This window comes from Cricetulus griseus, assembly GCF_003668045.3.
Source record: "Cricetulus griseus strain 17A/GY chromosome 1 unlocalized genomic scaffold, alternate assembly CriGri-PICRH-1.0 chr1_0, whole genome shotgun sequence".
Classification (NCBI taxonomy): domain Eukaryota; kingdom Metazoa; phylum Chordata; class Mammalia; order Rodentia; family Cricetidae; genus Cricetulus; species Cricetulus griseus.
Genome location: NW_023276806.1, coordinates 21,757,898 through 21,778,872, shown reverse-complemented (window position 1 = coordinate 21,778,872; position 20,975 = coordinate 21,757,898). Strand labels below are relative to the sequence as shown.

Below are 20,975 nucleotides of genomic sequence, written 5' to 3'. Positions count from 1 at the left end.
AACGCTTCATCCTGAGCTTCCTGTGTGTAGACAAAATTATTTGTTATCACCAAGGTAACTTGACCCCCACGGTTGTTACGAGACAGGATGGGAGGGTGAGGGGGGCGGTCAAAAGAGGTGAGGACCGGAGCGGAGGAAGATGAAAAACAACCTCCGGCGGGGGTAAGAGACGGTCTCTCAGGGAAGTGCTTCAGCAAGTGCGGGCCGAGCCGAGCTCCTCTCACTGGAGGCCTTCGCGCCACCTGTCACAAAGGAGGGGCCCGCGGGGAACCGAGGTCTGCGGGGAGGGGGGGGGGACGGCCAGGCCGACCGGAGGACGCTGCGAGGCCCAGGCTGGACCGGGAGGCGAGCTCACGTGGTCTCCCGCACACCGCGGGAGGACGCCCGCGCGCCCGTCCCCAGCCTCTCAGCCCCGCCCTCCAGGCACGTGACCCCGCGTCCGCTCTCGCGCTCGCCCGCGCTCCCTCCTCGGTGGCGCAGGGCTCTGTGTCTGCCCTCCCGCCGCGGCGCCCTTCCCCTCCCGGTCCCGTCCCGCCGCCTCCCCCACTCTTCCCCCTCCCCACCCCTCGCGCGCCAATCACGGCTCGAGCTCGCGAGCGCCCGCCCCACCACCCTGCTTCGCGCCCTCCCATTGGCCGGAGCCTCAAGGACGCGTCCCGAAGGCGGGCGGCGACCATTGGTGGGCCGAGCCAGCCGAGTTCCCGGATGAGGGAACATTCTGCGGTATAAAGGGCGCGAGGAAGGCGGGAGACGGCGCAGTTTGAATCGCGGTACGACGGAGGAGTGGGCGCCGGGATCTCGCTGTGCGTCCGCCTGGCCTCGTCTCTTGCTCGCTTGTGCGATCTTCAGCACGGTCCGAGATGGTAACGTGAGAGTGACGGCGGGCCGCCGGGCGGGGGGCGGCGGCGGCCGCGAGCTGCGGGCTTGGAGCGGGCGGGGCCGCCGTCGCCGGGGCTTGGGCGAGGCGGCGGCGGCGGGCGGGAGCGTGCGGAGACGGGTCGGGGACGAGCGGAGGGAGGTGTTTGGTTGAGCTCGGAGCTCCGGGAGGGAGGCGACGGTTGGAGGGGGGCGCGCGCGGCGCAGCTGGGAGCCGGCGCGGGGCGCGCGCGGGGCGCGCGGCGGGGGTCGGCGGGCGGGCGGGGAGAGAGGGCGGGGGCGAGCGGCGGCCCGGAGACCCCGGCGGGCCGCGAGCGCGCGCCCGCCGCCCGCCCGCCCGCCTGCTCGCTCGCCCGCCTCCGGGACGCGCGGCCGTGGGGGAGGGGCGCGCCGCTCCGCGCCGCCTTGGTAATTCTATCCTCTCCGTCCCTCCCGGGCTCGCGGGCGTCGGCGGCGCCGCAGGCTGGCGGTAAGGCTGGAAAGGACTCCGGAAAGGCCAAGACAAAGGCGGTTTCCCGCTCGCAGAGAGCCGGCTTGCAGGTAGGCAGCTGCTGCCGCAGACGCAGCCCGGGTGACCCGGCCTTTATCTTTGCACCCCCTGGCTTGTTTGTCGGCGCCTCGCATGGGTGTTCCATCTTTTGCGTGGGTGATGTGTCGCGACTTGGCCTTCGGAGACTGAATGTTGGGGCGGCGGGGGCTGGTGGGGGGGGCGTCGATCGCGTGTGCTAACTGCCCGGGCGCCTTGGTGCACCACCGTCCTTGGCTTTGGCGCGCGCGCGCATCATCTTTCCATCTCTGAATCTCCTCTATCTTTGTGCATTTTTGTTTGTGTGCATAAAAAAAAATCAAGTTCCCTGTGGGCCGTATTCATCGACACCTGAAATCTAGGACAACCAGCCACGGCCGTGTGGGCGCGACCGCCGCTGTGTATAGCGCAGCCATCCTGGAGTACCTCACCGCAGAGGTAAGCGGGAGTGAGTATGCCTGTGATCTGGAAAAGGTTTGGGGGGCGGGGGGGGGAAAGTGGGCGAGAGGGAAGGAGGAAAGTGATGCAAGAAAACTCCCAGGCCCTAAGCGCGGCGCTTAGGCAGAGAGAGGGCGCTAGAGGGAGCTAGTGTTCAGCCAAGGATCCCGCTGAGCCAGAGTTTGCTGCTGTTGCAAAAGCAATTGCGTGCCCCTTCAGTCCTTTGCATCATTTGCATAGTTTTGTCATTCAGGTAGTGGGGGGATGACGACAGTTGGTGGGTTAAACACCACTGACGTTTAGCCAGCTTCCTGGATCTTGACTGAAGGGAATTGGAAAATTGATCAGAATTTTGCCTTTTAGGTACTAGAATTGGCAGGAAATGCATCAAAAGACTTAAAGGTAAAGCGTATTACCCCTCGTCACTTGCAACTTGCTATTCGCGGGGATGAAGAATTGGACTCTCTGATCAAGGCTACAATTGCTGGTGGTGGTATGTTATCACTGACACTCGGTTACTTTCCAATAAGAAAATTCCTACATTTTCATTGCTTCCAGAAGAGGGCATTTAAATATATTTTATAAATCATGGTGGTTTATGGAATTTGGTTTACACAACATCATTCATCATTTTACTTTATGTTTGAATTTTTTTTTAAGACCTTTCAAGTTGTAGATTTACCTGCTTTGATTTCATGTACTGTTTCAAAATGTTTCTACAAAAAGTAGAATTAATCCTTGTCACTTTCCTAGGTGTCATCCCACACATCCACAAATCTCTGATTGGAAAGAAAGGACAACAGAAGACTGTCTAAGGATGCCTGGATTCCTTATTATCTCAGGACTCTAAATATTCTTAACAGCTGTCCAGTGTCGGTGATTCCAGTGGACTGTATCTCTGTGAAAAACACAATTTTGCCTTTTTGTAATTCTATTTGAGCAAGTTGGAGGCTTAATTAGCCTTCCAGCCAACCAAATTTCTGCATTCGAGTCTTAACCATATTTAAGTGTTACTGTGGCTTCAAAGAAGCTATTGATTCTGAAGTAGTGGGTTTTGATTGAGTTGACTGTTTTTAAAAAACTGTTTGGATTTTAATTGTGATGCAGAAGTTATAGTAACAAACATTTGGTTTTGTACAGACATTATTTCCACTCTGGTGGATAAGCTCAATAAAGGTCATATCCCAAACTAGTTTTAAACTTGCTTGATGATTACTACTAGATCTCATTCAGCTCCCCTACCTTCTTTGCTTACTAATCAAACACTTCATCTGTAGACCAACAAGTCATAACCAATTTGTCATAATGAACTAGGCATGCTGTTGGACATTCACAGTAACTGTGAAAGGCACTGTATCACAATTTGGGACAGCTGGACCGGTAGAGACCCCCAGGTATAACATAATAACCTCCACAGAATGAACTTAAGATGTAGAAGTTAAATCATTCTCAGTGACCAGACACTGTTGTCAACTGTGAAATGCTAGTCACAGGGGATGCGTGCTATTTTCATAGACTAGGGTAACATGATGAAAACATTGATACATATCAGGCATGTTCCTTAAGAGCTTGAGAAAACGCATCTGCCCCTTTCACCCTACCGAGACAACATGCGTGCTCCTTTCTGAGGCAAAAATTGGTAACAGGAGGTGGTATGCATGCAACCTCTGCAGATGAGAGAACTGCTTCCTGCTCAAGAGTTACAGCTGACTAGCCAAAAGAGCTGTGTATATTGTACCTGCTGGGCAGCAGTGCCACTGAAAAGGGCAGGGCAGTGGGATGGGTGGGTGGTCCACAACTCTAAATCTGCAGGACCCATGCCGCAGTCTTTCCCCCTAACAGGCCTGAGGCCTCCGAAAACCTATGGGCCCAGAGGCGGGGCCTGGGGGGCCTTGGGTCTCGAACTGAAACCGCAGGTCCCCTGTCCCCGCCCCGATGGCGCGGGAGGCGGGCTCCCGGGCCGCGCCTGAGGGTAGGGGCCGATCTCCCCCCCCTCCCCCCGGGCTCCCCGCTCTGGCCGGGCCCGGAGTGCGGCAGGCCGGCAGAGACGCGGCGCGCGCGCGTGCGGGGGGGGGAGCAGGCGCAGCGCCCGCCCGTCGCCGCCGCTGCCCCGCCGCCGCCCGCTCCTCCCCGCGCCGCGCCCCGCCCGCCGCCCGCCCGCCCGCCTCGCCTCCTCCGCGGCGGGCCCCCCTCGCAGCTGCGCGGCCGCCGACACCGAGGCAGGCGCGAGCCATGGAGGGCAACCGCGACGAGGCGGAGAAATGCGTGCAGATCGCTCGCGAGGCCCTGAGCGCCGGCAACCGCGACAAGGCCCAGCGCTTCCTGCAGAAGGCCGAGAAGCTGTACCCGCTGCCGGCCGCGCGCGGTGAGCCCCGGCCCCCGCCGTGACCCCGGCCCCTGCGCCCTCCGCCCCGCGGGCCGCGGCCGCTCCAGCCCTCGGGGACACCGGCGGAGCGCTGCGGGGTGCTGGGCGAGAGGGCCCCTCCCCAGATCAGCCTAGGCCCCGGTGAAGTGACAGGAGCGGGACTCCGGTGGCTTATCGGGCTTCACTATCCCTGGGCTCTGTATGTAGCTGTTCCTAAGTATCTTCCAATACCTTAGATGACACTGCTTTTCCCAGGGAGTCGGGCAGAGCCCCTTTACGAGACAGCTCCACTTTTGACAGGGATGGTGAAGTTATTAATGATGTCTAGTGTCTGATTTGATATGACACCGTAAGTACCCGCAAGTTGGGCAAATCGCTAAAGAGTAGGGCATGGACTTACCCTACTTTAATTCACCTTATTCATTGTCTAACTCTGTAGGCTTCGAGGTAATAGTCAACACAACACTCACAAAGAGCCAGGAGTTGTGCCTAGGCTTTTGTGTGACCCTGGTTTATTCCTCAGAACAGTTAACCCATGTGCAAATGAATGAATGGATGAATGAACAAACGAACGAACGAATGAATGAGTGAATAAAAATACCTTGCCCAAGGTCGCACAGTAAGTGGCAAAGTCGGAATAGAAGCTGAGTTTTATCTCCAAATGGCCTTTAACTACTACCGTTTTGTCTAGCCGATGTCTAGTATTTCCAGGTTAAGAGAATTAAGAGGAAACTTAATAAACAGGGTGCCTGTTTGACTTTATTGTTTTCTTAATTCTTTTTACATTGTTGAAGTCTTTTGTTTCTGCTGTTTTTCACTTTATCTTTTTGTTACATTGGATTAGGACAGGAAAAGATAGTAAAAGTTAATTTTAACTGTAAAAAGTGCAACATAGATTTATTATTCTAATCATTTTTAGGTGTTCAGTTTGTTAGTGTTAAGTATTTTCACATCGTGCACCATAGGATCTGTACTTTTTTTTTATCTTACACCCTTGACCAGTCAAATAGCCCCCTTTACCTTCACTCTACCATCACTTTTCATAGATTAGACTAATTAGGTACCTGACCTAAGAGAAATCATACAGAATTTAACTCTGTGTGCCAGCCTTATTTCACTTAATAACTTCAGATTTCATCCACTTTTTAATTTAAAAAAAGGTTTTTTTGGTTTTTCAAGACAGGGTTTCTCTGTGTAAACAGCAGGGACTGTTCTGGAACTCACTGTAGACCGGGCTGGTCTCGAACTCACAGAGATCCGCCTGCCTCTGCCTCCCGAGTGCTGGTATTAAAGGCGTGCACCACTATCGCTTGGGCAGATTTCCTTTTTTGAAAATGCTAACTAGCATTCTGTTATTTATATACACACATGTGTATTGGTGTGAGTCTGCGCATGCATATTCAAATATCACATTTTCTTTGCTGAGGTACTTATGTGTGTGTGTGGGGGGGGGTGCCATAACACCTAGGTGAAGATGAGATGACAACTTGTAGGGGAAAGGTTCTCTCCCTACACGGTGGGCTGCACACAGGTCTGTAGTCTCTCACTAGCCACCACGGGTTTTAGTCATTCACCTGTGTTGGTGGGCGCTTGGGTGAATGCTGCTCCCATGAGCCTGAGTGTCTGCAGGCCTGCTTTCAGTTCTGCATTTATACCCAGAAGTGGGATTAGTGGGTCAGAGTAATTCTAATTTTGAGTTTTGAGGAACCACCACATTGTTTTCCCCGAACGGCTGCACCGTTTTGTGCAACAAACCAAGGGTGCATTTTCCCAGTGTCTCGTTACAACTCGGTACCCCCAGTTTTTGTTTGTTTTGATTGTGGCTAGTCTAGTGACTATCAGGTGATACCTCACTGTAACTTTGGTTGCGTTTCCCTGATGATTAAGGATGTTGAGCAGTTTTCTTGTGTTTATTTGACCATTGGTATATCCTTTGGAGGAATGTGTTAAGTTGTTTGCCCAGTTAAAAGTCAGGCTGTTTTCATGGATACTGTTGTGGGCTCTTTATACATTTGGGGCATCAATTCCTTGACATCTCTAGCTTGCCGAGGTTCTCTTCCTTCTGTAGATCTGCTTTCCACCCTGTCAGATGTGTCCGTTTCATTTGTCGCGTTTTGCTAGCTGTCTGGGCTTTCGGTGCCATATCCAAGAAGTCACCGGCAGAAATTATTCTCGCCCCCCCTTCCACTATGTAGATAGATTCCAATTAGGTGTCATCTGGCCCTGGAGGAACAATTCGAACACGAAAGTAGTAGACACTCAGCAAGGTAGCCTGGCTTTGCAGACCTGGTTCTTCACCAACTAGCTTGCAACTTTAGTCAAGGTGGACAGCCTCTAGTCCTTGGCTTTTTCATGTGTGCATCAGGAACAGTGTGCTGGCCCCATGATCCTCCGAGGACAAAATGAGCTGATGGAAAGCATTATAATAAATTTTTACTATCCTCTCTATTTTCAGTGAAATCATCTAAGAATCCTTAAGACTAGCCCAAATTTACCACTGGTCATGCTTCTATCATGTAAACAGCTAAAATGAATCTCCTAAAGGTCACTGTAAAAGTTCAATATCATTATTGCTCTGAAAGTCATAGATGCAGGAAAAATGAGGAAATGGAAGAGAGAAAGTCAGATACAAAGCTATTACAAGGATGGTGGGTAATTAATTATCAAATAAAGTGGTAGGGTATAATTGTGGAGTAGTCTAAAAACAGTTCAATGCAGACTTGGTCTGTCGTCTCTATAACCAGGGACAAGATATTTAGCTATTCTCACCCTTAATTATATGCAAAATGAAGATGTCATCACAGAGTTGATGTGACCCAAAATAAAGCAGTGTGACTGTTCTGTGAAAAATGTCTTTTACATAGAGTATTCCCAGGAAATGTTTATGGGAATTAAATAAGAACTCAGGAAATAGAAACACCTGGAATGTTCATGAAAGACCCTGATAAAGGTTTTGTACAGGGGGAAATTGGGAGCTTTTGGGTGATGCTTCCCAAGCTAACAGCTCAGGAAAACTGACTGGATAGTCTTTTAGATCTGCTTGTACTAAGGCAAAAGAAAATGCGGTGCTTCTGTTTCCATTATTCTTCCATTATGATTAGTGGGGAACCACAAGATTAAACTCTAGTTATACCCCAGGATTTTCACCCTCTTAGAATTTCCTATCAAGTAAGGAGGTAATCTGATAAAACACTTTAATAAACTGGCAAGCTCTTTCCTTGAAGAAAAGTTTAACACTGAGATGGATGAAGGACACTGTTGCTTTCTGTGTTTTAGTTGAGACTTCCTTTCAGCATAGTTGTCGACTGGCACAACTTTCAAATGCTCACACTAAGAGTTACATTGGTATGTTTGCTTAATTGGTATGGTTGAGTGTTTGGTAGAAGGATACAGTATCACTGTTTTGAGACTTTGTGCACATTGTTTTTTGTTGTTTTAATTTATTCTTATTTTATGTGTGTGAGTGTTTGACTGCATGGGCTCATGGAGGTCAGAAGAGGTCATCAGATGCCTTTAGGACTGGATTAAATACTTTAATGGTTGTGAGCCATTATGTGGGTGCTGAAACCAAATCCAGGCCCTTTACAAAAGCAACAAGTGCACTTAACCATTGAGCCAGCCTTCCAGCCACACACATTGTTGTTTTAATTTTTAGATTTTCATAGTAATTGGGGATAGTTCGAAGTGTAGATATTTTTCTTTTCTATTCTCCTTCTCTTCCTCTCCCCTCTCTCCCTCCATCCTTTCCTTCCTCCCTCCTTTCTTCCTTCTCTCCCTTCCTTCCTTTTTAATGAGACAGATCTCACAATGTATCTTTGGCTGGCCTGGAACTCACTATATAAACCTTGAACTCACAGAGATCCACCTGCTGCTGCCTTCAAGTGCTAAGATTAAAGATATCTATGCCCAACTATATCTGGCAAGTAAAGAACATTTTTATTCTTTTCAAGAACATGGTAGCAATTTGAATTAAATAATGGCATACAACCACAAAAAAGCCCTTCGGTATCTGCTGTGATGAATAAACAGATAAGTTTAGGTGCATGGATAATGTATATATGCTCCTGGCTTAAAAACAGTTAAAGTATTCCTTTTAGTTTATTTCCATCCGTTCGAGAGATGAAGCATATTTTTCTGCTTTTTTATACTGTTACTTTGTATTTAATACAAAGTTGAAAATTGTTCTTCCTTTTGTCTCATCTTCGAAGTTTTTTTTTTTTGTTTTTTTTTTTTGTTTTTTTTTTTTTTTTGAGACAGCGTTTTCCCTGTGGCTTTGGAGGCTGTCCTGGAACTCGCTCTTGTAGACCAGGCTGGTCTCGAACTCACAGAGATCCGCCTGCCTCTGCCTCCCGAGTGCTGGGATTAAAGGCGTGTGCCACCACCGCCCGGCAATCTGCGAAGTTTTTAACCATTGTGTGTATCGGAATCATTCTACATCCTATTCCTTTAAGATCATTCCATCCTTTTCCTAACTGGCTTATTTAAAATTCAGTGATGAGAACATTTAAAACAATTATTTCTGTATCATCCAGTTATGTGTCAGAAAATGACTTCCGAATTTCCATTAGTAAGTAGTGAAACTGTTTCAGATGTTAGCTCTGAGGAAAAAGCATTGACTTGAGTTCGGGTTTGGTCTTGTGCCCTAGGTATAGATCTCCACTCCCTCATCTAAACAATGAGTTCATTTATCCAGCAGATGTGTATCGGATACATACTTCTCTGTGCCGTGCAGCATTTTGCTTTATTTTATGTGTTTGGATGTTTTCCCTGCTTGTATATATGTCTGTGCCCTGTGTGTGTGTGCCTGGTGCTCTCAGAGGTGGGAGGAGGACATTGGATCCCCTTGAACGGCAGTTATGGACACTTGTGAGTTGAGCCATCTCCCTAGCCCCTGGCAATGTTTTAAGTACTAGGGAGTAAATAGATAATATGACAACAATCATTTTCATGGCATTATGGCATTTGCATCCTAAAGGAAAACTAAGTATCTTGGTAGCCGTAACAATGATAGCGTGATTTCTATAGTTCCGTATCACCCCCCCTTTTTTTGAGATAGGATCTTAGCCTCAAACTCTATAGGTAGCTGAGGATGACCTTTAACCTCTGATCCCCATGCCTCCACTTTTCTGCTGCTGGGATTATACACGTGTACCAGCACACCCAGTTTATGTGGTGCTGGGGGGGGAGGTCACACTTAGGGCTTCATGTGTGCTAGGCAAGCACGCCACCAAGTTAGCTATGTTCCCAGCCCACCTTCCAGTTTGGAGCTGCATTTTATTTTTGAAAAGTTATTTTCGTGTTTAGTTTTGTGAGTGTGCGCATGTGAGGGATACACGTGTGTGCACATAGAGGGGAGAAGAGCTTGTCTGGAGTTGCAGATGGGTGTGAGCTGCCACCCAGGGGCTGCGAATCAAACTCAGGTTCTCAGGAGGAGCAGCCACTGCTCTTAACTGTTGAGCCATCTCTCCAGCTTGAAATAAAACTTTTATAGTTGCATGTGATGTGTTCTATGTTGATACATCCACATAAAAAGCATGTCCAAAATTAAATTAACTATGTAACCTTGGCTGCCCTGGAACTTGATATTTAGATTAAGCTGGCCTCGAACTCACAGAGAGCCTCTTGCTTCTGTTTGACCCTCCCTCCATTAGCATATGGAACTAGATTAATAGTTCTAAATCATTATTTTCTCATAAATGCAACAATTGCTAATACAAAGGCTTCCCTAATGCCATTTTTTTTAAACTAATAAAACTGGATTTGGAGCTCCAAAGTAGTAGAATTTGTCTTAGCTTATTTAATTAAAAAGATTTATTTTCTTACGTATGTATATGTGTGCTTGCACAAGTTCCCATGTTTTATGTGTGTACTAGAGCTCTTGGAGGCCAAAGAGAGTTTCAGATCCCCTGAAACTGGAGTTAGAGGAACTTATTAGCTCCTTAAAATACAGGTGATTGAGTCCTCTTCCCAGCCCCTGTGCTGAGTTTTAACTTAGTGGATCCAGGGAGTGTTTAGCACATACACACACACACACACACACACCTTGCCATAATGCCATTATTAGGCAGAGAGCCCATAAGCATAGTATCGTAGAAAAATTTTCATTTGTCATCGTAACTACTGAAAATCCAAAGCAGTCTCATAAAGCCTGCTTTAACATTGTCCCATATCTAGCCATAGATGTCTAGCATACCAGGAACAATTGTCTTAGATAAGAATGAGACAATGAAGAGATAGCCTTAAACTCCATAGGATTTTTGTGGCCACCTGTAAATATCCAACAGATGACCATTTTCATCTCTGGTCCACAGCTTTTAAAAGTACTTACTTCATTTGTTAGTTGAAACTGTAAAGAGACACATTCAATTCATATTGGAAATGAATGTTAAAGGCTTGATTGCTTTTATCTGTTGTTGGTGGTGGTGGAAGTGGATTTTGTTTTTCCTTTTTTTTTTTTGAGACGGTTTCACCATGTAGCTATGACTGGCCTGGAACTCTATTGGTCGACTAGTCTGGCCTTGAACCACAGAGATCTGCCTGCTTCTGCCTCCCAAGTGCTGGGATTAAAGGCATACACCACCACTGTCTGGCTAACTCTGTGTCTTATAGTCTTGGTTTCTTCTAGTGGAAAATTGTTTCAGCATCACAGTACAGGTACTAGGGACACTGCAACTAGTTGTTATTTGTTTAGGGCTCTATTCAAAGCATAGGGTTGGGAAATGCAGTGTGTGTGTGTGTGTGTGTGTGTGTGTGTGTGTGTTCATCTGTCTGTCTGTTTTGGTTTGTTTGTTTTTTTTTGAGACTGGCTGACCAGGAACTCAGATCTGCCTGCCTCTGTTTCCTGAGTGCTGGGATTAAAGGCTTGTGCCACTATGGCTAGCGAGTGTGTTGTCTTTTTAAAGATGATCAGCTTGTGAGTGTATATTGTTCTTTCCAATTCAAGGTAAGAATCAGTCTTTGCTTAAGCATTTTTTTTAGCCTTGTTTCTAGCTTCCTTAGCTGTAGTCCTGGTTCTTGAAAACCCATGGTATCATATTTGCAGAACTGTACCTGGGCTTGTGCAGATACACTCTGTGTTCCCACAATTAGGACATAACCTCATAATTAAGTAATGCTGACTGAACAATAATGCAAGGCTTTCCTGAATAGTATGAACCCCCAAAACACTTAAGTTAGGGTTCAAGTTTTTATGAGTTTTCTTGGCCATAGTCATCGTCTGTTTACACACACATATAATTTGTCTATTTCCCCTGAACCAATTAGAGTAGCTGTAGGTAGGTTGTCCCACTGCTGAATAATTCTGCATATATTTGATAAGATAAGGACTTCCAGATATAACTATAATAACAATAACATTTAGGCCATTAGTTCATGCATTCATTTAAATTCTGCCAGTGGATTCATTGTATCTCTTATGATAAATAGGGGCGGGGTATGTGTTGTTTTTAACATTTTAAAATGGTGTTTTGTTTTGTTTATTTTTTAAAGCAGGGTTTCTCTGTGTGGCTTTGGAAGCTGTCCTGGAACTCACTCTGTAGATCAGGCTGGTCTTGAACTCACAGAGATCCGCCTGCCTCTGCTTCCTGAGTACTGGGACTAAAGGCGTGGGCCACCACCGCCCGGCTTAAAAATGTTTTTATTAATTGGTTTTTATTTGTGTTCATATGTGTAAGCCTGTATGAGTTTATGTGTACCACATGTGTTAAGGGCCTTCAGAGGACAGAAGAAGGTGTCAGGTCCCCGGGAAATGATGTCACAGGCAGTTGTGAACAGCCATGTGGGTGCTGGAAATCAACCCAGGCTCTCAGCAAGAGTAGCTTAGCTCCAGCCCCTTTAAACATTTTTAAAAGAGTTATGTATCCTTCTATTTTTGCGTGCATGAGTGACTTGCCTGCTGCAATGTCTGTGCACCATGTTCATGCAGTACCTGCAGAGACCATGCTGGGGCGTCAGATCCTCTGGAACTGTAGTTATGAATGGTTGTTGGCCACTTTGTGGATGCTGAGACCCAAACCCTGGGTCCTCTGTAAGAGAACTCTGTGCTCTCAACTGCCAAGCCACCATCTCTGCAGCCCTGTGTTGGGGGGGGGGTAGGCAGGATATTCTGTATACATCATCATACTTTTTGTTTCTTGACATTGATGAGTAGAGTTAGTTATTTTATAGAATTCCCTGAAATTTGGGTTTGATTGACATTTCTTATATCAGTGTTTTTTGTTTGTTTGTTTCTTTTCTTTTTTTTTTCCAGAAAGACCACAGAATTGATGTTTTGTTCTTAGTGTAACTTATCAAGAGACACATGGTTTTGATTTGGCCTTTTCTATTGAGATTACTTGGTCTCCCAATTAAGCTGTTGATTGCCACATTTTTCTACTATAAAGTTGACTGTTTCCCTTTGTAATTAATAAATATTTTGTGGGGGGAAATCATTGAAACCATATAAATATCATATTCCTCAACAAAATTTCCATCTCTTTGTAATGTGCATGAATGATTTTTTTTCTGAATTAAGTTCTGGTAGTTGTTTTAAAAAAATGGGGTTTTAATTCCTTCCTCATTTATTAGTTGCTCTTTAGTCGTTCTGTTCCAAATGGATTCATGGATTCCCACTTAACCTCTCATCATCATTATTTTGGTGTCAAGGTTAGTCAGAGGGTGCCCTATTAAATCTGGCTTCTAAGTCTTTTTGATATACCTTCATCATTTATTGAAATTTTTAGTCCATAACAGTTTTATATTTTCTGCCCAAAGGAATCAGCTCCCCACCATGCCTGCCTCCTTTTAGTACAGTGAAATACAGAAACTGAGGTAAATGCTAGATGAGTTCGTTGCTATGGGAATATCATTGTATCCAGTCTTCTAAGTAGACAGAGCTGGGAAACCCATAGATGTACATGTATGTGTGTCTGTTGTTTGTGTTGGCATTCCATTATGAGTAATGACTATTTTAATTTTTTATGTGTGTGGTGTCAGTAAGCCACATATACACATAAGACACCTCTCATTTTCAATCCAGTGCAACATTGTTCATTCTCACAGTGTTCTGTTGTGAAGAGACACCATGATCATGGCAACTCCTCTAAGTGAAAGCATTTAACTGGGGACATGCTTACAGTTTCAGTGGCTTACTCCATTATCATGTCAGGGAGCATGGTGGCAGGCAGACTGCTGGAGAAGTAGCTGAGAGCTACATACTGATCTGCAGGCAGAGAAAGATACTGGGCACGGCACAGGCTTTTGAAACCTCAAAGCCCATCTTCAGTGACACACTTCTTCCAACATGGCCATACCAATCCTTTAAATCCTTTCAAATGGTGCCACCTCCTCTTGACTAAGTGTTCAAATAGATGTGCCTATGGGGATCGTTCCTATTCAAACCAGCACAGTCACGTTCCTTATTTCCATGTCATTTCTGCTCTTGAGTGGGCAGTGTAGCTCCCACTTATTTGTTCATTTTTTTGTGTGTTGTAAGTTAACTCCTTAACCCCATAGATTCAGGCTATGCCAAGCTCAGCCGTGTGTTTGGCAATGATTGCCAGTTTGTGTAGTTGGAAGTTGTTTTCTGTCACACCCCGTCTCACCAGACCAGTTTTTCCCCCCACCTGCCAGTTCCCTGCAGCTGCTTATGGAATAACACTCCGAGGCTAATATTAAATATAATTGTTTGGCCCAAGGCTCAGACATATTACTGGCTAGTTCTCTCTTATAAACTAACTAATTTCTATTAGTCTGCATATTGCCACAATGCTGTGGCTTACTGATAATGCTCTAGCCATGGTGGCTACATGGCATCTCCCTGACTCCTCCTCCTTTCCCTCAGTAACTGTTTGGATTTCCCCGCCTAGCTATATCCTGCTTAGCCATTGGTCAAAAGAGCTTTATTTATCAACCAATAAAAGCAAAACATATTTTCAGCATACAGAAAGACATCCCATGTCAAGTTTGAGCCCAAAAATGTTTCTTGGCCCAAGCCTGTAGGTCCTGCAAACCTTAGCTGACAAAAGGAACAGAAGGAGTGAGAACCCTTGTAACTTTCTAGCCCACTAGTTAAAGAATATTTGAAGAGTATTTATAGCATCAGAACACAGTATAATTAGATACAATCTTCTCTCAACTGTAATTCAGTCTTAATTCTACAATATCCATGTGATGTTTGCCACCAGTCTTCATGCTAAGGTATATGTCATTATTTTGGATTTCTAAAGCTTATTTCCTAGGGGGACACAGGGAGAGTTTGAAGAACTATGCTCCTTAAATTCTAGAGTGCTGAAGACAGTTTACCTGTGACTTTGCTGTTGAAGTATTAAGTTACTCTACATGTCACTAGGATTAAATTACCCAACAAAAGCAATCTGAGGAAGGGGGTTTATTTTGGCTCCAGTCTATGGGCTAGCCCACCATAGCAGGGAGTCCTGGCAGTAGGAGATGGAGGATGCTTGGTCACAGGCATCTGCCGTCAGGAAGCAGAGAAATGGATGCTGATGCTCTGTTTGTCTTCCCCTTTTTATGGAGTACAGGACATGAGCCCACAGAACTGTGCTGCCCAAATGTAGAATGGCTTTTCCTACCCCAGTTATGCTCATGTAGAGACTACAGAGTCCTTCACAGACATGTCCAGAGGCTTGTCTGTCAGTCATCCTGGAGCCTGTCAAGTAGACATCAAGGTTAACTGTGTCAGTGAGTCATTAGCTCACACTTGTTTTCTTGGGTGTGCAAGTAATCCTACTCCAGGGTCTTGTGCGAGTGCCAGTGATGGACAAAGCCTGAGGACAGTCTAACTTTCCATCCTTTTAAATCATTGGGTTTGTTGCTGTTGTTGTTTTTGTGTGGATACCCAGCTAACTTTATTTGAATGTATCTCAGGTGTCATTTACTCTTAGGATTTCTGGTATTTCATTATGTTAGTTAGATGTTTTTGTTCATATGTCAGAAGTCATCTAATTACTGTATGTTTTGTTTTTTTTCAGGATGTCTGTTTTCCATGTGTTGGCTTTTCTTCATCTTCAGTATCTGCCATTTTCCTCCCAAATTTTTTATTTTTCAATTTTGAAATTTTCAGCCTTTATATGCTTATTTCTCTGTATGGTACTATCTGTTGCTTTAAGTAACTCTGTTTCTTCTAGCTTGGCCTTTTTTTTAAATGACAGGGTTGTATAGCCCAGGTTGGCCTTAAACTTGAGCCCCTCCTGCAGCTTCCCACGCACTGGTGTTACAGGTGTGCCCTCATGCCCAACTTAGCTGACTTAGTGGTTTTTTAGTTATGGTCTCACTATTAGCTTGTGCTGGCCCAGAACTCACTGTGTAGACCAGTGCTGGTTTTCCTGACTCTGGCTCTGCTTTCTGAGTGCCAGCGTTACAGGCGTGTGCTGCCATACCCAGCCAATCCCATCATTTTGAATAGATTTTTATCCCTTTGATTTCACATTCTTTTAGTGTGTGTGTGTGTGTGTGTGTGTGTGTGTGTGTGTGTGTGTGTGTGTGTGTGTGCAGTTTATGGAGTTGGCTGTCTCCTTCCACCTTCCTGTGGGTGCTGGGATTTGAACTCAGGTGGTCAGGCTTTGGCAGCATCTTCATGTGCTCAGCCGTCCTCACTTTTTGCCTGTATTTTGTCGCCTATGGTCTGGATAAGTGATTTCTTTTTGTTGTTTTCTTTGTTTTCTGAAATAGGATTCCTCTGTAGCTTTGGAGCCTATCCTGGAACTCACCCTGTAGACCAGGCTGGCTTCGAACTCACAGAGATCCGCCTGTCTCTGCCTCCCGAGTGCTGGGATTAAAGGTGTGCGCCACCAACGCCCAGCCTTAATAAGTGATTTCTGAGTTGCAGTCTGTTTGCTCCTATAGAGCAGTGTCCCTTGTTCACCTGCTGGCTTGACAAGTCTTTGTGGCACACACTGATTACTTTATAGGTCACAGTTACTTTTTCCCATACCAATACTTTGCATCATTTGAGTGCTATCAAAAACTAGTGTCATATGAACTACAATCTAGGAGTAGCTGTGCTCACCTTTAAAGAATAAATCAGTTATAAAAATGTAATTTCTGCCCATATGGACACAATTTCATTCTGTCTGACATGTAAACATTACAGTATTCTTTCTTTAGAGCATGTCTTTGAGTGATGTGTTTTTCTCAAAAAAAAAAAAAAAAAAAAAAAAAAAGTGTGCTGGTTCCAGAAGGTGTTAGATTCTCTGGAACCAGAGTGTAAGTGACTGTGAGCCAGCTAATGTGAGTGCTGGGAGCTGAATCTGGTCCCTGCAAGAGCAGGAAGGACTCCTAGCTGTATGCTCTCCAGCCTCTTTAAAATGTTTTTATTTTGTGTATTTGAAAGAATATTACTGTTCAACTCAATTGACAATTGTTTTTTCTACTTTAAAGGTCGTATTAAAAAAAAAAGATCATATGTTAGCGCCCTTTGGTTTCTCTTGTTGCTGCTGAAAAATAAACAAATCTAATTTTTGCTTTTTTTTTTTTTTTTTTTTTTTTTGGTGTTTTCCTCGACAGGGTTTCTCTGTGGCTTTGGAGGCTATCCTGGCACTCACTCTTGTAGACCAGGCTGGCCTCTAACTCACAGAGATCCGCCTGCCTCTGCCTCCCAAGTGCTGGGATTAAAGGCGTGTCCCACCAACGCCCAGCTTGCTTCTTTTTTGTTGTTGGTGTTTTCCAGACAGGGTTTCTCTGGCTGTCCTAGAAAGTAGTCTCATTTAAGTACTTTGAACTGTCTTTTGGAGGGTATTCTGCAGTTTCACTGTGTGATAAGCATGCCATAACAATTACATAATAGTGATTTCTAGTTATTGAATTCTCCTAAATGACAGTTAATGTTCTGTAGACAGTTTGTACTAAAAGAATCACAATATTTACTAATTTTTTTTGTGTGTGAGCTCTGGATGGCCTGGGGCTCACAGATATCTGCCTGCCTCTGTGCCCAAATTTTGGGATTAAAGGTGTGTGCCATGCCCAGCAGGATGTTTCTTATTTAAAGAAACGTTATGGAGCCTGAATTGGTTGATAGCTTGTTCCTGTAACCCCAGTACTAAAAACTTGGCAGAATTGAGAGTTCAAACCAGTTTGGGCCACATAATTCTAGGTTAGTCCAAATGCATAGCAAGATCCTGTCTAAACAAAAGGAAAAACAAAACAATATACCCTCCTCCCCTCAAAAACGTTAAGGAGGGGGAGGCTGTGTTAAACATTTTTAGAAGACGACATTGCAGTGTGTCTGCTTTATTTTCTTGTGGAGTCCTGTATCTGTGTCCTGATGTAAGAAGGTACAGTTCCCTTTGTCTGTCTTTCCACAGCATTACTGGAAATAATTATGAAAAATGGAAACACTGCTGGAAGTAGCACACATTGCCGAAAACCCCCCGGGAGTGGTGACCAGAGCAAGCCCACCTACACAAAGGACAGCAACCCCAGTAGTGGCGAAGGTGGAAAAGTTTATACCAAAGACCAAGTAGATGGAGTTCTCAGGTAGGAGTGAATGTGATCTCATCATCCCCATGATCATTGATTCCGATAGAACCTGATTGATGTTATAATGCTTAAGGAAGATGCTTGAAGCACAGTTTAATAGGGGGGCAATGGAGGTGCTACCTGGGTGTCCTGTGCTTCATTTTCCTTGTGAGATCAGCCTGTTAGGAGCTAACTCTCTGGAAGGTCCCATTCTCCTAAATCAACAACAAGCCACGACTGTAAAATAATGAATGGTCTCAGCGTTGATTCTATGCATTGTTTGGTCTGTAGTAGTGAAAGAATGAATTGCTTTATTGTAATACACAGTTGAAAATGGGAGCGTTTCATAGGAGGAAAACTAGGAGTTAGGGCAGCAGTGCTTTAAATTCCCTGCCTACCTTTGTGTACACACACCACAGTGCCCCTTCTGGTTGTCCCCCAAGTGATTCTCTCTGCCTCCGGAGCCTCTCCATCCACCCCTACTGCAGCAGAGTTGGGTGGAGCTGAGCAGCGAGAACCTCGGTTTTAGAAATACAGCATTACCAATGTTATAAAGAAGAAAGGGCAAAGCTCTGGGACATGAAATACATCAGAATAGATTGTTTCGTTTCCTGTCAGAAGTTAAGGAAAGTGCTGCTCTTCTGGGCAGCTGGGGTTTACAGGTGCTGGACCCTGAAGATGGCCAACCCGAGTCTCAGGGAGAGTGGATCCCATGGCATTGGGAACTAACGTAAGAAAGCATGTCTAAAGCAGCGGAGTAGGTCTTGTTCCTTGTCCTTTAGGTGCCTCCTTTCCCATCCTTTTCCCTTTGTCTTTCTCAGCATAATTTGTATGATAAATACTTTGACTCAGACTTTATCTAGTAAGGAAAATGACTTGTCACTGTGTCTTGAATCTAATATGGATGTATCCGTATCTTATTTTTCCCCTCTATATGTGAATGCTAAAACTTGACTGTGTCTGTGTCTGAATTCACAATGAGGAAAACGTGTTCCCTAGTCAAGTAAAGCCACGAAAGAGGACTCTTGACAGGTGTGAATGGTAGCGAGCATTTCAGAGGCGTATGAGAGCCACTGACCACTTCCATGTGCCGCGCCTTACCAAATTTAACTGAGTAAATGAGAGAAAGACTGTTTCCTGGCTTCTTTGGAGGACAAGCGATAAGGAAACAGTGTGCTGGATACTATATCCTAAAACAAGTCATGTTTTCCTGTAGGCATTACATTACCCTAGGAGAACACTCTCCATGAACCCTCTTTCTTTCTGTTTGGATTTATTTACTTTTATTTTATCTGTTTGAGTGTTTTACTTGTATGTATATATGTACATTACATACATGCCTGGTGCCTGTGGAGGCCAGAAAAGAGTGACTGATCCCCAGGAACTGGAGTTACAGAAGGTTGTGGGTGTTAGTATTCAGGCATTTGTACTGGCCTGTATAACAGTGGGTGCTTAGAACTGAACCTGGGTCCTCTGGAGCAGCAAGTACTCTTAACCACTAAGACATCTCTTCAGCTCCTCCATGAATTTTCTGATTACAAATTTAATTGTATGTGATTTTTGCGACACCCCCCCCATAGAATCACCAATTTGCTTGGAAGTGTCACCAACAAACAAAACTACAGTTGTAAATTTTGGAAAATGATATTCTTCCAGAATTCTTTTTTAAAATCTGTATCTCTTTTTCCCTACCTTGGTGTGTGTGTGTGTGTGTGTGTGTGTGTGTGTGTGTGTGAGAGAGAGAGAGAGAGAGAGAGAGAGAGAGAGAGAGAGAGAGAGAACATACATGTGTGAGAGCACACACAAGAGAGGAACTTGTATGAATAAGGGAAGTAGATTTGTTTTAGCATTGGTGTGAGTGTGCATGTGTGCATGCGTGTGTGTGTGTGTGTGTGTGTGTGTGTGTGTGTGTGTGTTTTGTGTGTGTGTGTGTGTGTGTGTGTGTGTGTTTCATTTTCCCCAAGGCTAGGGGACATGCCTTTGGGACATCTTGAGAATGAAAGAATGAGAGCTAATAGTGGGAGCAGGTATGTTAGCGGAGCTGGACAGGTAGAGACTGGAGGGAGCATCTGTCTGTCGGCTTCTGTTATGGCTGTGATTGGAGGGAAAGCTGTAGATGAGGTTGAAGTCTTGAGACTAGTAAAGTGTGGGTTTCTTTACAGATGGAATGGAGTGAATGCAGATTTAGCCGTATTTACGGTCACAGTTCTTTATGGATAGATGAATTACTTTAGAAGCATTACAGATTGAGTCTCTAAACCAATAACTCTGCTATATCTTTTAATATATAATAGAAATTATATCTATCTATATAACATAAATTGTATATATAAAATCCCCTTCTGGGACCAATTATGAAACATTCTTTTAAGTGAAATCCCTAAGTTATTTGAAATATTTCAGTCAGTCCCTTGTATGTAAGTTGCCTAGTTGCAAAGTGTATATATATTCAAAGTAGACTTCATAAATGTGGCCCTAGTGAGGCAGCAGATCAGAGAGCAGAACTTGTACTTGTCGTTTTGTGTTTTGTTTTATTTATACACAGGGGATTTTCCTCAGGAAGGTACACTGTCTTGATAGAGAGGATGATTATGCAAACAAGTTGCTCAGTAACAGTTTGGCTCAATGGGGAGAAGCCACGCAATGCTACTGCACCCATTGCATAAGTGCAAACTTACAGTAAGACTGGAAAAAAATTGTGTAACTTAGCAAGGAGCAGTCTGTGCCACTAGGCTCTGTGTCTTTGAGTTGAAATGGGTCTTAAAAATTGAGGAAAATGAATTTTATTTGAAGGTTTTAATACATTATTGTAAAAAGACGGTTTTGTATTTGAACATGTAAGGGCAGTGTGGAGCCCAGCGGGCACTTGTGGTCAGTGTCTGCGACTACTTCTATCCAGCTCTGTCTCATTTGAATTGCAGAGACTGGAGTTTCAGCTTTGATTTACAATTCCGTCTCCCCTGTCTTCCTCTGCCCTTTTGTTTGTTTTTTAGACCAGCTGTTGCTGCGTAGCCTAGTCTGATCTTGAACTCATGTTCCTTCTGCTTCCGTCTCCCTGCAGATTGCTGAGATTACAGGTTCCAGACCACAGTGCCTGGTCTTGTTATATTTCAGTTCTTTAAATTAGAGGAAGATAAATTACAGTTGTTAGACACATCAGGGGAATGATACCTTGACCCAGAAGTGTTTCCCCAAACACCAGTTAAATTTGGAGTCTATTTATTTATGTGAGACAAGGTCTCACATAGCTCAGGCTGGTCTAGAATTCTGAGCAGCTGGAGATGACCTTGGTTTTCTATCTGTCTCTACCTCCTGAAT

At 44.9% G+C, this 20,975-nt stretch overlaps 2 protein-coding genes across 4 annotated transcripts in view; both read left to right on the top strand.

The window, feature by feature from the left end:
* Positions 1–706: 706 nt before the first annotated feature.
* LOC100763852 (histone H2A.Z) lies at positions 707–3,033 on the top strand. The gene is made up of 5 exons (XM_027395790.2): positions 707–863; positions 1,339–1,416; positions 1,727–1,840; positions 2,204–2,333; positions 2,594–3,033. The coding sequence occupies exons 1-5, from the start codon at positions 861–863 to the stop codon at positions 2,653–2,655; spliced, it is 387 nt and encodes a 128-aa protein (XP_027251591.1). The 5' UTR covers positions 707–860; the 3' UTR covers positions 2,656–3,033.
* Positions 3,034–3,986: 953 nt separating this feature from the next.
* The window catches only part of Dnajb14 (DnaJ heat shock protein family (Hsp40) member B14), a 46,832-nt gene continuing 29,843 nt past the window's right edge, over positions 3,987–20,975 (top strand). For 2 of the 3 annotated variants that reach the window (XR_003481297.2, XM_027395791.2), the window contains exons 1-2: positions 3,987–4,205; positions 17,504–17,675. Coding sequence is in view for 2 of the 3 variants with exons in the window: in XM_027395791.2 (XP_027251592.1) it covers positions 4,073–4,205; positions 17,504–17,675 (305 nt within the window). In the remaining variant the exon portion in view is untranslated. The remainder of the gene's footprint in view (positions 4,206–17,503; positions 17,676–20,975) is intronic. The other variant, XM_027395792.2, reaches the window with a different exon arrangement.